The sequence below is a fragment of the Hyla sarda genome, chromosome 7 (genome assembly GCF_029499605.1).
Source record: "Hyla sarda isolate aHylSar1 chromosome 7, aHylSar1.hap1, whole genome shotgun sequence".
Lineage (NCBI taxonomy): Eukaryota > Metazoa > Chordata > Amphibia > Anura > Hylidae > Hyla > Hyla sarda.
The window spans coordinates 40,903,807-40,920,154 of NC_079195.1; the positions used below are offsets into that span (position 1 = coordinate 40,903,807).

The 16,348-nt window shown below is 46.7% G+C and overlaps 1 protein-coding gene across 1 annotated transcript in view; it reads right to left on the minus strand.

Moving 5' to 3' along the window:
• Positions 1 to 16,348, minus strand: part of PYROXD2 (pyridine nucleotide-disulphide oxidoreductase domain 2) — a 145,727-nt gene that overhangs the window by 88,621 nt on the left and 40,758 nt on the right. Inside the window, exons 9-10 of the mRNA XM_056529051.1 lie at positions 9,771 to 9,912; positions 5,568 to 5,702 (exon numbers count right to left, since the gene is read on the minus strand). Of these exons, the coding sequence (XP_056385026.1) occupies positions 5,568 to 5,702; positions 9,771 to 9,912 (277 nt within the window). The remainder of the gene's footprint in view (positions 1 to 5,567; positions 5,703 to 9,770; positions 9,913 to 16,348) is intronic.

The window sequence follows — 16,348 nt, forward strand, 5'->3', positions numbered from 1 at the left end:
GTGGAAGTCAATGTCAGTTAAGTAGGTCCCTATAGCGTCTAGAGGGATATCATTACGCCTAGGCGGAATCAGGGACAAGCACAGATCAGTTTTGCTCCACAGTCTAACCGCTGCTGCCACAGTAGAGTAAGTAGAGGAAGGAGCGAAGGTAGGGTTAAACCGTAAAGACCATAGAAGGTGAGACAAGGAAGGGGAAGTTAGGAGCTCCGCCTCAATGTCCACCCAGTGAGGTGGGTCCAATTGCCACCACCACTTCTTAAGCTGATCTAAAATCACGGCCTGGTAATAGGCTCGTAAGTTGGGGACCCCCATGCCACCTCGGTCAATGGGCTGGTACATAAGAGCAGCCCCCACCCTAGAACGTTTGTTTGCCCAAATGAAACCTAATAGCAACTTTTGGTGTTGGGTTATATATGTTGCAGGAATGATTACTGGGAGATTCCTAAAAAAATAGAGTATCTTGGGCAACAACATCATTTTAACCGCAGCTATTCGTCCTGCCCACGAAATAGGCAACTTAGAATAGTTGTCCACTTCCTTGCAGAGCTGAGTTCTAAGCATGGTAAAATTTACCCCTACTAAACGGTCAGGTAGTGCGGTCAGGACAACGCCAAGGTACGGGATCTGACCCTCTGCCCATGTAAAGGGAAATCTATGCTTGAGGGCGCATTCCATTTCCTTCGGGACATTCAGGGCCAAAATGCTAGATTTAGAGGTATTAATCTTGTAGTAGCTCACTGCACTGAAGTCCTGTATTATAGCCATTATTTCTGGAAGGGATGTCTGAGGGCGGGAGAGACATATAATGACGTCGTCGGCAAACAACCCAATACGGTGGTCAACATCACCTATTCGTATACCTTCTACCACCGACGACGTCCTTATACGTTGAGCAAAGGGTTCCATCACCAAGGTAAATATGACCGGGGAAAGGGGGCAGCCCTGTCCAGTCCCATTACTCAAAAGGAAGGCCTTTGAAAGGGCCCCCGAAATAAATACTCTGGCTGAGGGACCAGAGTAAAGGGCCATAATAGCATCTCTAAAGTGAGAGGGGATTTGAAATTTGCAGAGTACCGCTCTGAGATACTCCCAATGCACCCGATCGAACGCCTTCTCCGCATCCAACGACAGGAGCAGAGAAGGCGTCCGGTCGGAGTTGGCTCTGGCAATCAGATCTAGAAGGCGTCTAGTGCCGTCCAGTGCCTGGCGACCCCGTACAAAGCCCACCTGGTCCTTTGCAACTAAAGTTGGTAAAAAGAGATTAAGCCGTGAGGCCAACAGCATAGCATATAATTTAATGTCACTATTTAACAAAGAAATAGGCCGATAGCTGGTGGTGTCATCGATAGGTTTGCCAGCTTTAGGTATAGTAACCACCAGTGCCTCCAACATCTCCCTCGGTGGCCGGCCAAGGTCCGCTATAGAGTTAAACGTCCGCACTAGGAATGGAGCAACTAAGGGTCCGAATTTTTTATAAAAATCGTTGGAAATACCGTCGGGCCCCGGAGATTTGTGTAATTTAAGGGCACGGATACAGGTAAGCACCTCCTCCACAGTAAAAGCTCTGTCTAGCTCCTCAGCTTGTTCTAGAGTTAAAGAAGGAAGCGACATAGAAGAAAGAAAGGAAGAGATAGCGGCAGCAGACGGCTGATGTGTGGCAGTATCTGTATTCAGATTATAAAGGTGTTCGTAATATCTAGCAAAACAGTCGGCTATACCTTGGGGGTCCGACACCTTCGCACCAGCGCTATCAGTCATGTATGGTATCCTAGCCTCCGTAGTCCGTCTCTTAAGTTGTTTAGCAAGGAGAGCACCAGACTTATTGCCCTGCCAATAATAAGACATTTTTAATCTGCGAAGGGCGAGTTCATAGGTGTGGAGTGAGAGGGAGTGAAGCTGAGCATTCAACTGCGAAAGCTCCTCCGCACGATCCCGAGAGTATGAAGCTTTGTTTAGACGATGGAGCTCAGCTATCTTCTGTCGTAAATCTAGTGTCTGTGACGACCGTTGTTTCTTCTCGTGAGCTGTCTGGCTAATGAAGTGTCCCCTGATCGTGGCCTTAAAGGCACACCACAACATTGGATCACTAACGTCCCCAGTATCATTTACCTGGAAGTACGCCGATACCATGGAAGACGTGGCATCCGCATACTCCGGGTGGTTCAAGATCATAGCATTGAGCCTCCACACAGATATTGGGTGTTGAAGGTATCTCTCCCTGATAGTGATGCTTAAGGGTGAATGGTCAGACCATTCAATTGGTAGAATTTTAGCATGCTCTATCAGGGGCAGAAGAGACCTGGAGGCGAGGGCGTAGTCGATGCGGGAGTATGTGTGGTGGGCTTTAGAGTAAAAGGTAAAATCCCTTTCAGTGGGGTGAAGCGCCCTCCAAGCATCATGTAAGTCATACCGAGATGTGAGAGAGAAGAAGCCTGTGGGTTCCCGTCTCAGAATGGGGGAGGTAGAATCAACATGAGGCCACATGGCTAGATTAAAATCCCCCATGAAAATTACGTGTCCCAAAGCTAGCCCCTCTACCTTCCTAAACAGTGATGTAAGAAACACACATTGCCGACTATTGGGAGCGTACAGAGCCACTAACGTGTATTGAATATTATTAAGTAGGCACACCAGAATGAGGTACCGTCCCCCCCTGTCTACCTCCACATTTTGTACAGAGAACGCAACCGTATCCCTGATGGCTACAGAAACCCCCTTTTTCTTATGTAAAGCATGGGAGTAGAATATGTGGGGATAGTTCTTGTTCTTCAATCTCCCTGCATCGCTCTCATTTAAATGTGTCTCCTGCACACACATCACGTCTGCATGCAGACGCCTAGCTTCTTTCCAGAGAAGTGATCTCTTGAAGGGGGAATTAAGACCATTAGCATTTAGGGACACTATATTAATAACCATAATAAGATAACAGTATATGCATTAGACCACCCCTCGCAGAGGCACGTTACACAAAGGCAGGTTGCAATAGTGCACATATTAACAGGTGTAGACACGCAATGTATACCAGACCAGACACGACAACAAAAACAATAACACACATTAAACAAGACAAACCAAGAACAACAAATAGTTAAGAGCAGAAAGGCCATGTGGTAAGCCTAGAATGGGGACAAATAGGTGAAGGAAGTCCGCAGCTAGGCCTATACAGTTAGTTACCAAATATAGTACCCTATTGGTGAAAGAAAAACATAATGAGCACAAGTAGGGCTACCGTCTCGGTCCAGCAAGGCCAGTTGCAGCTTCAATGACTTTTCCGCTTCCTATTGGTGACCAAGTGCCATTCTTCTGTAACTCCCGGGAGAGGAGATGCTCCGGTGGGACGGGGAGAGGAGGTCAGAGTAAGTAAGTTCCATTCCGCGCATAAGCGGTTAAGTTCCTCCGGCGAAGAGACCACCATCTTACCCCCGTTGCGTGTGATGATCATTTTAACAGGATATCCCCATTTGTAGGGGATGCCATTATCACGTAGAACCTTAGCTCCTGCACCAAATTCACGTCTTCTGGCTAAGGTAGCCGCTGACAAATCAGTATACAGTTGAAACTCCGCAAATCGGTCCGGCAAGGAGGAGGCCACCCGAGCTTCATATAGCAATTTCTCTTTAATGTGAAAGAAATGCATTCTGAGGATCACATCCCTAGGGACTGCAGCCGGGAGCGCCTTGGGTTTGGGCAGTCTATGAACCCTATCCATCAGCAAGTCCATAGAGGAAGCTTGGGGCAGAAGAAGCGCAAAAAAGTCTGTAAGGTAAGCATTGAGATCCTCAGTTTTGACCGATTCAGCCTCGCACCCGCAAATTATTGCGGCGAGACCGGTCCTCCATATCCGCAATCTTAAGTTTCAGCGCCGTGACCTCATCTTCTAGAGCGTTAGCCACATCCACCACCTCATTGTGGGACGAGGTGAGCTCAGCCATCTTGTTCTCTATGTGTGAAGTGCGAGTTCCCAGCGAGGAGATCTCCGACTGAATACTAGAGACCGCACTTTGAATATCTGCATGTAGAGAACTTCTTAGCTCAGCTAGCAGTCCCCTCATTATTGATTCCGTGAGTGGCGATTGGGAGGAGAGCTCAGTCTCCGTCTCATGGCGGGCTACAGAGCACTGAGGCGCAGGGGTAGCTGGAGGATAGCGTACCTGAGAGGGCCCAGATTGAACTGACGGTCTGCCCGAGCCGGTCGCTAGCTTCTGAGTCGACGAGCCGCTCTTCTCACTGTCCGTTCGGGGTGAGGAGGATATCGGAGAAGCGCTGCCTGTAGCCGGGGAAGTAGATCCCTTGGAGGAAGGCGCCTCGGAGAGCTGTACCGGAAATGTAGCCGCGCCATCTTGAGCGGCCTCCGCCGCCGGAAAGAACGCGGTGAGCTTCATAGGGCTTTTCTTCTTTCCTCTGTTGCGGGTCATCACCATGTAGACAGTGTGCTCCCCGATCAGAACCAGCGGTTTCCCAGGCAAGAATCAGGGTACCAACGCTGCGTAGCCGCTATCAGGCCCAGTGGTTAGCGGAGCACACGAACTATGCGACCGCCGCCATGCGCTGCTAGACACGTCTAAACCAAGTTCTTCTTTTTTTATTGAATTTCCAAAAAAACTGTATTGTGCAAACCGGATGTAACCGTATGCACATACAGTTCAATACGGTTACGATAGAACTCCATTTTAAAATAACCGTATACAGGTTGGATACGGTTTTTCAACCGGACTTCAAACCGTAGTAGACTACGGTTTTGTGTGCGGAAAAAAAACGCATACAACCGTAAATGAAGCAAAACGTATGCAACCGGATGCTACGGTTGTCATACGGTTGTCAATGTAATGTCTATGCATACGGTTTGGAATACGGTTCAATACGTTTTTTTTTCTGAAACCAGATACGGCAACCCTATTGCAAAAACGAGATGTGAATGCAGCCTTAGTGAGGTCTCACCCAAGATCTGTACAGCGACAAGAGAACATCCTTCTCTACTGCCAATAGCTCTCCCTATATACCCATGACCACTTCCCTCTCTTCTGCTAATACCTCTCCCTATACACCCAAGCATTCTGCTACTATTTTTTACTGCTCTATTACAGCTATAGAAGACTAATTTAAGTCTGTTAAACTCAATGGTCCTGCTAGGAGTATGTCAGGTTGCCAATGTATACCTGCGATGTATGGCCAAAATGAGATATGAAAGGGCACTAATAGATCAAAATATATAAAACAGTGGTCTGAGATGTGTGTCTGTCCATCTATTTATTGTCTGTAAGGCTATGTGCACACAGTATTTTGGTCAGTATTAATTTTTTTTTTTTTTTACCGAAAATAGGAGAGGGTTTAAAACACAGAAAAAGGTGTAAATATTTACATAGTCGTAGGGTTATTCTCTCTCTTGGTTCCACTCCTGGTTGTGGTAAAAATAATGACCAAAATGAGGACCGTATTTTTGTGTGTACATGTAGCCTTACTCCTAGAAGGCTGTTAGAGCATTCTGGGAATTCTGAAAGTTGGGTAACCACAGGTTGTAGCTCACTGATATAAAGCCTCATCGGGCTATGCTCTCCATGCTGTCTTACCTTTGGTGTCATACTCAGAAAGGTGTGGTGAGGTGTTGCATTGGACAGGACCAACCTACTCCGTATTTCTGTTCCATCCTGTAGGGCCACACCAATCGCTTTCCCTTGGTTGTCCACCAGGATCTGCACCACTGTCTGCATTCAGAAAGAAATATAATACAATAAATGCTTCAAAAACCTGAAATGCTCATCGCATCATAAAGTGGAAGAAACTGATAGAGGGTGTTAGAGGATATATCTCAAATGTGCTGTGCTATTTTTGGTGTAAGCCCATTTTAAAGGAGTTTCCAGGATTTGAAAAACAGGATTTCTTTCAAAAATACTGCCACACCTGTTCACAGGTTCTTTGTGGTATTGTAGTTTAGCTCCATTTATTTCAGTGGAGTTGAACTGCAATAACCAACACAACCTATATACAGGGCCGGTGTTAATGTGGGGCAAACCGGGCAATTGCCCAGGGCCCCCATCCCCCAGGGGGCCCCCTGCGGGCTGCTACATTGTTTGCGGCTTGGGGAATGTGTGGAAGTGCAGCCAGCACATTTAGAAGTGATCCGCGCTGCTTCTTAAAAGCTCTCAGTAGAGGTCATTCATGTAGTGCTGGCTGGAAGAGGCCGGGCTCCTTTAACAACCCCCTCCACCAGCTCCTCCCCCTCCTGCTGCTGCTGGTAGATTCGCACAGTGTATCTGCCTGTCGGCCGATGGGTGAGATAGCCTGCATGCTCCATGTAGCACAGAATCCGGCCATCAACACCTAACTGCTACAGTATTCTCTGCCCCCAGCAAGCTCTCAGTAAAAGTACGCATATTTATATCTAGTGCAGTATCTCCCAACCAGGGTGCCTCCAGCTGTTGCAAAACTACAACTCCCAGCATGCCCAGACATGCTGTGAGTTGTAGTCTGGACATGTTGGGAGTTGTAGTTTTGCAACAGCTGGAGGCACCCTGGTTGGGAAACACTTATCTAGTATGTGAACATGTGTGATGTGAACTTTTTCTCTTATATGCATTTATAGTGTGTATGTACATGATATATATATATATATGTGTGTATTTGTGATTATACATGTGTGTGTATATGTATAGTTTTGTTTTTTTCTGTATGTGATATGTAGTGGTGTATCTGTCACTAGGCCAATATGGCCCAGACCTAGTGCCGCATTCATCACAGCGGTGGCCAAACTGACGTCCGCTGCTCCCCTCAGGTCTCCGGACAATTCTGAACCGGCTCTTCAATATACATTTCTTACCTCCACCTCCCCGGCATCACAATATATATATATATATATATATATATATATATATATATATATATATACACATCAGCGTTTACAAAACAGTGTTTAGATATATTTAGCAAAATTACAACTCCCAGTATGCCCGGACAGGATACGGATGTATGGGCATGCTGGGAGTTGTAGTTTTGAAACAGCAGGCAACACACTGTTTTAGCATTATGTTAAAATATTTGGATACCCTTCTGTGATATACTGGTATTTTTCTAATCTGCTTATAGGAACTATTGATGTTGTTAATTTATTTCAATAAAGTTATTGAAATTTTGACATTTTAATGTCAATGTGGTTTTTGAACTCCTATTTCTTCGGTGGTAATATTATTAGGAGTTCCCCTTATTTGGTTTTGAGACAATAAAGACATTTATCAAAACCTGTCCATAGGAAAAGTTGCTGAGTTGCCCATAGCAACCAATCAGATCGCTTCTTTCATTTTTCACAGGCCTTTAAAAAAATGAAAGAAGCGATCTGATTGGTTGCTATGGGCAACTCAGCAACTTTTCCTTTGGACAAGTTTTGATAAATCTCCCTTATAATGAGTCAATATGACAGGAATGACAACATTGGAGAAGCATCTGGTTGGATTTTTGTACGTAACAGATTTTTATATAGTATAGACAATAGATTTTTAGTACATGGGAGGAGCAGTATGGTGTCATTGACGGGTTTCTTTACACTGTTATAGTTTTCGTTTGGCTGTTTCATAGGCCCATTTTTAAGAACTCTAGTACAGCATGTCACATATTAGGGCTGCAACACCCAGACTTCACTGTGAACAGAATTGATTTGGCCCACAGGGAAACAGGTGGTTCCGCCATTGGGCCCCTGAATAGTGCAGAGACACTAAATTGCAAAAAAAAATTGCTTAAAGGGGTATTCCAGGCAAAAAACATTTCATCCCCTATCCAAAGGATAGGGGATAAGATGTCTGATTGCGGGGGGCCCGCTGCAATCTATGCGGGTGCTGAATCTCCAGTTTTGGAAACCTCCGGCTTTCCGGGACTGGGGACGTGACGTCACGCCACGTACCCCTCCATTCATGTCTATGGGAGGGGGCGTGACGTCCGTCACGCCCCCTCCCATAGACATGAATGGAGGGGGTGTAGCGTCACATCCCCAGTCCCGGAAAGCCGTAGGTTTCCAAAACTGGAGATTCAGCACCTGCATAGAATGCAGCGGGCCCCCCGCGATCAGAAATCTTATCCCCAATCCTTTGGATAGGGGATAAAATGTTTTTGCCTGGAATATCCCCTTTAAAACCATGCATTTTTGCCATGATTTAAGTTATATTCAAAGCTTTTGCTGCATCCTGTAGGTCTTAAAAGGGTAAAGCATTGTCTATTTGCATTATTTGCATATAACTTTAGGGTGGCCTCCAGACTCTACTCATGGTCCCTAGGCCCCCCAGTCCAGTACTGACTGTGATATAAGATAACCCTGCAAGCATCTGAATTGATGGAAAAGGGAGATTTCCTCAATTCCCACAGAACAGGAAAATCCTTCTCCCAGTTTTCATGTGTTTTAAAATGATACTCACCTCTCCCTGTTCCTGCATTTCCTCCACTCTCAGGGACTGTGACAGATGTTCTGATGCTGCTTACTGCCTATGGGGGGCAGCTGAAAGAGGGACAGGGAGAGGTGATTATCTGAACTCCTGTGGTCTGTAAATCTATGCAGTCTGTAAATCTATGCAGATAACCCAGATAAGTCCTCTTGTGATAATCTGAACAAGAGTTTTAGATGAAATAATATATATTTTTACAGTTTCTGATTTGTGGTCTGGTCTGGGATGTGTAAATGGGGGAATTAGAGGCCTTTATTAAGGTAATGTTTTAGGGGAGAATTGCTCCATAAATATGGCATGCCACATGTTACGATTCGGCAGGCTGGATGTGGATCCTCTGTGTGAGCGAGGGATTGGCATGGACCGTGTCGGTGGACCGGTTCTAGGGTTGCTACTGGTTTTCACCAGAGCCCGCCGCAAAGCGGGATGGTCTTGCTGTGGCGGTAGCAACCAGGTCGTATCCACCGGCATCGGCTCAACCTCGCTGACTGCTGAGAAGGCGTGGGACAGAAGGACTAGGCAGAGGCAAGGTCAGACGTAGCAGAAGGTCGGGGCAGGTGGCAAGGTTCGTAGTCAAATAGGAATAGCAAGAGATCTGGAACACAGGCTTTGGACAACACTAAACGCTTTCACTGGCACAAGGCAACAAGATCCGGCAGGGAAGTGCAGGGGAAGTGAGGTAATATGGACAGGGAGCAGGTGGAAGCTAATTAGGCTGATTGGGCCAGGCACCAATCATTGGTGCACTGGCCCTTTAAATCTTAGACAGCTGGCGCGCGCCCTAGAGAGCGGAGCCGCGAGCGCCAGAACATGACAGCCGGGGACCGGGACGGGTAAGTGACTTGGGATGCGATTCGCGAGCGGGCGCGTCCCGCTATGCGAATCGCATCCCCGCCGGCCATGTCAGTGCAGCGCTCCCGGTCAACGGGTCTGACCGGGGCGCTGCAGAGAGAGAGACGCCGCGAGCCCTTCGGGGAGGAGCAGGGACCCGCTCGGCGTAACACCACATTTGTCCATATGAGTAATACGTTTGTACGATAACTGCATTATGCACTTCTATGGCAGCCATAATAAACCTGAGTACACCTAGATCTCCTGAAGTTACACTAAACCCAAGATAGACCACCAAAGAGGGTTTTAGTGATTTGGTTCAGTATAATTGGGACTGGATGTTGTGGCCATAAAATATATATGTATGTGCCCCTCACAACTGATCAGATCTCATGTCAGAGGCCTTTTGGTACATAGGAGCAACAATGTTCCTATACACAAACGCTCTACTTTCCCCTGCAGGGTACACCATACTATATTTTCAGGATAACAGTGGTAACTGGTATATAGATGTACCTTTTCTGTGTAAATTTCAGCCCCCAATTCCTTAGCAGCCTTGGCAATTGCATTGGACACCATGCCCATTCCTCCTTCTACATAGCCCCATGATCCCTTCTTCCCTTCCAGTTCCCCCATGACATGATGGAGTAAAACATACCTGTGGTAGAAAGAGAATGGAGAGTCATACAATCACTTGCTTTTTGGGTATTCCCATCATAGCACTAAGACTCACGACTGAACAAAATTTTCTTTTTTTAATTATAGGTAAACTTTAATACAGAAATGCAAGCAATGACTTTCTATGGTCATATTATTGAAGCTCATACATTATTTTTTTTTTTCCGAAAACATGGAGCAAGATCTCCTAGTTATATATCAGACAGGAGACTCATACCTTGCATTAAACTTTCTTTTTAATGCCCATAGCAGAAAACTACATACAATTCATTTACATCAGTTATTAGAAAAATTTCATTAAAACTACAACTCCCAGCAGCCCTTGGGTCCTCCCTCCCATGGGTCGGAGACCCTATAGAAGGGGCTGTCTGGACCTCCTCCTCCTCTTTCTTTCTGCACATAGCAGGAGTTAAGTATATCTGTGTTTTTTGCTTATAACATTCAAGTTTATTGTGTCTTTAGTGTTACAGTACATTGCCTAAAGTGCTGTATACTCTTTTATTCATTCTTTATTTATATCTCTCTTTATCTCATCGTTATATTTATCTTTATTTCCTGTATTTCTTTAATTACATTTCTTTCTCTGTTTTTCTCTTTTCTTCTCACTATTCTGAGTTCTCCGCCCTTGTTGCTCCCAGTTTACTGGTGGGTACAGGGCAATTACCGCTTCAAATATCATTACTTACCGGCGCCATCTTGTGCATATTCACGCCGTCTCTGTCCTCCTTCCCGCGGCTTTTTCTCAGCTTCGCAGGCTTGGTGACGTCAGAGGGGCGCGTCGCGTGACGCGCCTTCTCGGCGTCCCGCGCAGCCTATCACAGATCTTACAGCCGTAGTCTCGAGAGATTACGGCCGTAAGCGCTGGTGCTGTACTCCTCCTCATCTCCCCGTCGCCAGTGTTGCTGCGAACGATGAGAGGAGCGCCAGCACAGTAGATAGCTGCGGTCTATGTAAGCGATAAGATATATTCCCTCATATCTATATATATATTTAGTGAAGCCCTGCCCTGCAGTTCAGCTTGGAAGTGATTCTTCCTGCACAGTTGTCTATAGTGTGGCTGAAACTCTTCAGGGTTATCCCCGACTGATTAGGACTATATACGGTCCTTCCATTGCTTCTTCTGTACCTCCTTGCTGTAACCGCGGTTAGCATTACCCGTACAGATGGCTGGTGATAGCAGCAACGTTTCTCTTTCTGCCCTACCTGGTTCTGCCAGTGAGGCCATAGAAATAAATGCCTCACAAATCTTGTCGGCAGCCCAGATACAAGATTTAATAAATAAATCTATTCAGGCAGCTTTGGTTTCTTCTGCTGCTTCTGGCCTACCTTCTGCCTCAGGGGCCACCTCGACAGGAGGTAAAGTCACGTCTAAGCGCAAGCACATGATGGGACGTTCCGACTCCCCTGCAGTGGAAGATAATAATGTGTACAAGGCAGGACCTGACCCGGTCTGCCGCACCCTGCATCAAACTGAACAAATCCGACCCTTGGGCCTCAAGGAGACCAACTTGAAGAGGCAAAAGACCGCCAGGCAGGCTAAGCCGGACCCATATGATACGTCTGGCGACGAGTCATCAGCTGACACTGAAATACATGGCGTCACAGGCTCTGAGTCTGATGACCAAGATGCGGAGTTACGCCGAAGATCGACCCAATCCTCCTGAAGTATTTGACTCGCTCTGGCAAGTACGCCAAAAAGGGGATCAAAAGATCCTTTAAACTGATACAGGATCGTATCCTGGAAAAATGCAAAATTTATCGGAGCAGGCAGCGGCTGCTGCCCAACCCGTAGATCTACAACAATTGAGAGGCTGGGCCCAGCAAGCTATCTGTTTGTTGGGAAGCGCAAATATACATGCTCAATTGAACGAAGACGTTCGATTCTTATGAAATTGGAGCCCCAACTCTCACATCTGGCCGAAAACGAGCCAGGCCCTTTCGGCCGACGGGCTTTTATTCGGTGAGGATCTTATAAAAAATATTAATAAATTTGTGAGTCTTTTCTCCAGCCTAGATAAGGCTCAGTCTTCATTGAAGAAGTCCACTCCACCTACTAAGGTTTTTGGCAAGTCCGGCAGAGGCAGAGGCCGATCTGCCGGCCACAATGCCTCATACAGGCCCTACGCTAGACCAGCTGTCCAGGCATATGCTCCTCTCCAGCAGCAGTATAGCTTACCCGTGGCACAGCCTGCACCCTTTTTCCCCCCTCAAGGTAGGCCCGGGAGGGGACGAGGAGGTCGAGGATATCCCAGATCCCGTCCGCCGACCGGTGAGTACATTCCCATTTCTCCCACACACATTGGTGGGGGGCAGACTGAGGTATTTTACCCACGTCTGGTCCACGATTACGGCAGACGTGTGGATCCTCAATACTGTAGTGGGCTACCAGATAGAGTTCCATTCTATTCCCCAATTGAACATCATACCTCAACACATACGGTTCTCCGCACAAAATGTAACGCTCATAGACAATGAGCTCCAGGAGCTCTTGTCCAAACAGGCGGTCCGAGAAGTAGACCCCTTGTCTCCCGGGTTTCTCAGCAATATCTTTTTGGTCAAAAAGAAGGATGGCGGCTATCGCCCGGTGATAAATCTGAGAGAGTTTAATCAACACGTGACTTACAGTCACTTCAAGATGGAGGGGATCCATCTACTACGCGACCTTCTCTGGCCAGGAGACTGGTTGGTGAAGGTGGACCTGAAGGACGCGTATCTTACCGTCCCCGTACACCACGCCTCCCAACGTTTCCTAAGGTTTCTATGGAGGGAACGAATGTGGCAGTTCATCTGCCTACCATTCGGATTGTCGTCGGCCCCTTGGTGTTTCACCAAGTTGCTGAAGCCGGTGGTGGCGGCTCTCCGAAGCAGGGGGGTACAACTTATCATCTACCTGGACGATCTGCTGATCATGGCACGTTCCAGAACGCAAGCCAGGCTGCACTGCCAATGGGTGGTTTCTTTGCTGGAGGACTTAGGATTCCTCCTCAACCACAAGAAGTCGGTGCTGACCCCCTTGCAGGAGATGGAATTCCTAGGTTTCCTAGTGGATACCAAACAGGCCATCCTGATGTTACCGAAGTCCAAGTTGGCTCTGATTCGGAAGGAAATCAGAGAGACCTTGCGCAAGGGTCGATTGTCTCTGAGGATGATTGCACGCCTAGTTAGCCTATTATCGGCCTCTATTCAAGCGATCTTCCCGGCCCCACTTCATTATCGGGCCCTTCAGAGACTCAAAGCCCTCCATCGGTCTCCGTTATGCATACGAAGTTACCCTTTGTCCGGAGGCAGTAGAAGAATTGCATTGGTGGTTACATCACGCTGTCGAATGGAACGGCAGGACTGTATTCAATTCTTGCCCGGACGTCTTAATAGAGTCCGATGCGAGTCGCCATGGTTGGGGAGCTTGTTGCGGGCATGACACTACAGGAGGGAGATGGTCCGCAGAGGAGTCTCTCCTCCACATCAATGCCTTGGAACTTCTGGCAACGTTCTTTGCTATCAGGAGTTTTCTACCCCACGTTTCCAATTGTTGCATGCTTCTACGTATGGACAATGTGGCAGCAGTTCAATATGTCAACAGCCTTGGGGGCACGAGGTCCAATGTTCTGGCTGACATTGCGTCCGAGTTCTGACATTTTTGTCTCTCCCGAGACATCGTCCTGGTGGCGGAATACCTCCCCGGTGTGTCCAATATTGTGGCGGACTGGAATTCTCGTTATCTGAATGATTCCAGCGATTGGACGTTAGACCGTTCTATCTTTCTGGCTTTGCGGGACCTTTGGGGTCCGTTACACACGGACCTCTTCGCATCCCGCCTCAATCATCAATTGCCTAGTTTTTACAGCTGGAGGCCGGACCCGGAAGCATCTGCAGTAGACACATTCCACCAGATGTGGTCGCGGGGGACGCACTATGCGTTTCCCCCCTTCAATATGATTATCAGAGTCCTTCTCCAAGTAGCGAGTCAGAAGGCGACGGTGGTGTTGGTCACCCCTTGGTGGCCGACACAACCGTGGTTTCCCCTTCTACTAGGGATGTCGATCGACTATCCTCGATTGATCCCTCACTCGCCTCGCCTTCTCACGAACCCGACCATGGGTCCCCACCCGTTGGTCCTGGAGGGCAACCTTCCACTCCTATCGTGGTTGGTTTCGGGATCCCAGATGCCGGTAGTGACCTTTCACCATCGGCTAGAGACCTCCTTGCCTTGGCCTGGGCCCCAGGGACTAGATCGACATATCGATCAGCCTGGGCTGATCAACGGCAAATTGATGCCGTTCAAGCACCTGTTTCAGTAATAGTGAATTATTTAGCAGACTCTTTTGAGTCTGGAAAATCTTACAGTTCACTTAACGTGTACATGTCCACCATATCGGCATACCATTGCCCAGTGGACGCATTACCGGTAGGCAAACATCCTCTGGTATGTAGGCTCTTGCGGGGAGTGAAATTTAAACGCCCTTCCCATCCTAGATACCAATCCACTTGGGATGTCTCCCGTGTGTTGGACTTCTTTTCTTCTTGGGAGGACAATGACGTCCTCTCTTTAAAATTTTTATCCTTCAAGATTACTACTCTTTTATGTTTAGTGTCCATAAAACGGGTGTCGGACAGTTTTCGCCGGAAGGGGTGCGGTTATCTGTGGTTCGCAGAACTAAGACGAGACTTCAATCCGTCTTCTACCCCTTTTTTCTGGATCACCCACGCCTGTGCGTGGTACGCTGTCTCCAAACGTACGAGACGCGGGCCGCGCCGTTACGTTCTGAGAATCGCAATCATTTGCTGATATCGTATGTTAGGCCTCATCTTCCGGTATCCTCGGCTACTTTGGCCAGGTGGGTGAGGTCAACCATGGAAATGGCGGGGATAGATATCTCCCTTTTTGGTGCCCACTCTTCTAGAGGGGCTATGGCCACCAAAGTGGTCACTTCAGGGGGTTCGCTCTCGGACCTTTTACTGGCCGCTGATTGGTCGTCTGAGACGACTTTTTGGCAGTTTTACTTCAGGCCACAAGAACAAGTGTCTGTGTCTGTCCTCTGATGTGTGTTTGTTTCTCATGTCTGATGGTCTTACACGTTTAGCTTTAACCCCTTGAGGACCCAGCCATTTTACACCTTAGGACCTGGCCATTTTTTGAACATCTGACCACTGTCACTTTAAACATTAATAACTCTGGAATGCTTTTAGTTATCATTCTGATTCCGAGTTTGTTTTTTCGTGAGATATTCTACTTTAACATAGTGGTAAAATTTTGTGGTAACTTGCATCCTTTTTTGGTGAAAAATCCCCAAATTTGATGAAAAATTAAAAAATTTAGCATTTTTCTAACTTTGAAGCTCTCTGCTTGTAAGGAAAATGGATATTCCAAATATTTTTATTTTATTTTATTCACATATACAATATGTCTACTTTATGTTTGCATCATAAAATTGACATGTTTTTACTTTTGGAAGACACCAGAGGGCTTCAAAGTTCAGCAGCAATTTTCCAATTTTTCACAAAATTTTCAAACTCAGTTCCAGTTCAGGACCAGTTCAGGTTTAAAGTGGATTTGAAGGGTCTTCGTATTAGAAATACCCCAAAAAAGACCCCATTATAAAAACTGCACCCCCCAAAGTATTCAACATGACATTCAGTCAGCATTTTAACCCTTTAGGTGTTTAACAGGAATAGCAGCAAAGTGAAGGAGAAAATTCACAATCTTCATTTTTTACACTCGCATTTTCTTGTAAACCCAATTTTTGAATTTTTACAAGGGGTAAAAGGAGAACATTTATTCTTGTATTTGTAGCCCAATTTCTCTCGAGTGAGCACATACCTCATATGTCTATGTAAAGTGTTCGGCGGGCGCAGTAGAGGGCTCAGAAGCGAAGGAGCGACAAGGGGATTTTGGAGAGTACGTTTTTCAGAAATGGTTTTTGGGGGGCATGTTGCATTTAGGAAGCCCCTATGGTGCCAGAACAGCAAAAAAAACACATGCCATACCATTTTGAAAACTAGACCCCTTGAGGAACATAACAAGGAATTAAGTGAGCCTTAATACCCCACAGGTGTTTCACAACTTTTGCATATGTAAAAAAAAAAAAGAAAATTTTTTCACTAAAATGTGTGTTTCCCCCCAAATTTCACATTTTTGCAAGGGTTAATAGCAGAAAATACCCCCCAAAATGTGTAACCCCATCTCTTCTGAGTATGGAGGTACCCCATAAGTTGACCTGAAGTGCACTATGGGCGAACTACAATGCTCAGAAGAGAAGGAGTCATATTTGGCTTTTTGAGAGCAAATGTCGCATTTAGGAAGCCCCTATGGTGCCAGGACAGCAAAAAAAAAAAAAAAAAGACACATGGCATACCATTTTGGAAACTAGACCCCTTAGACAAGGGGTACAGTGAGCATTTACCCCCCACTGGTGTCT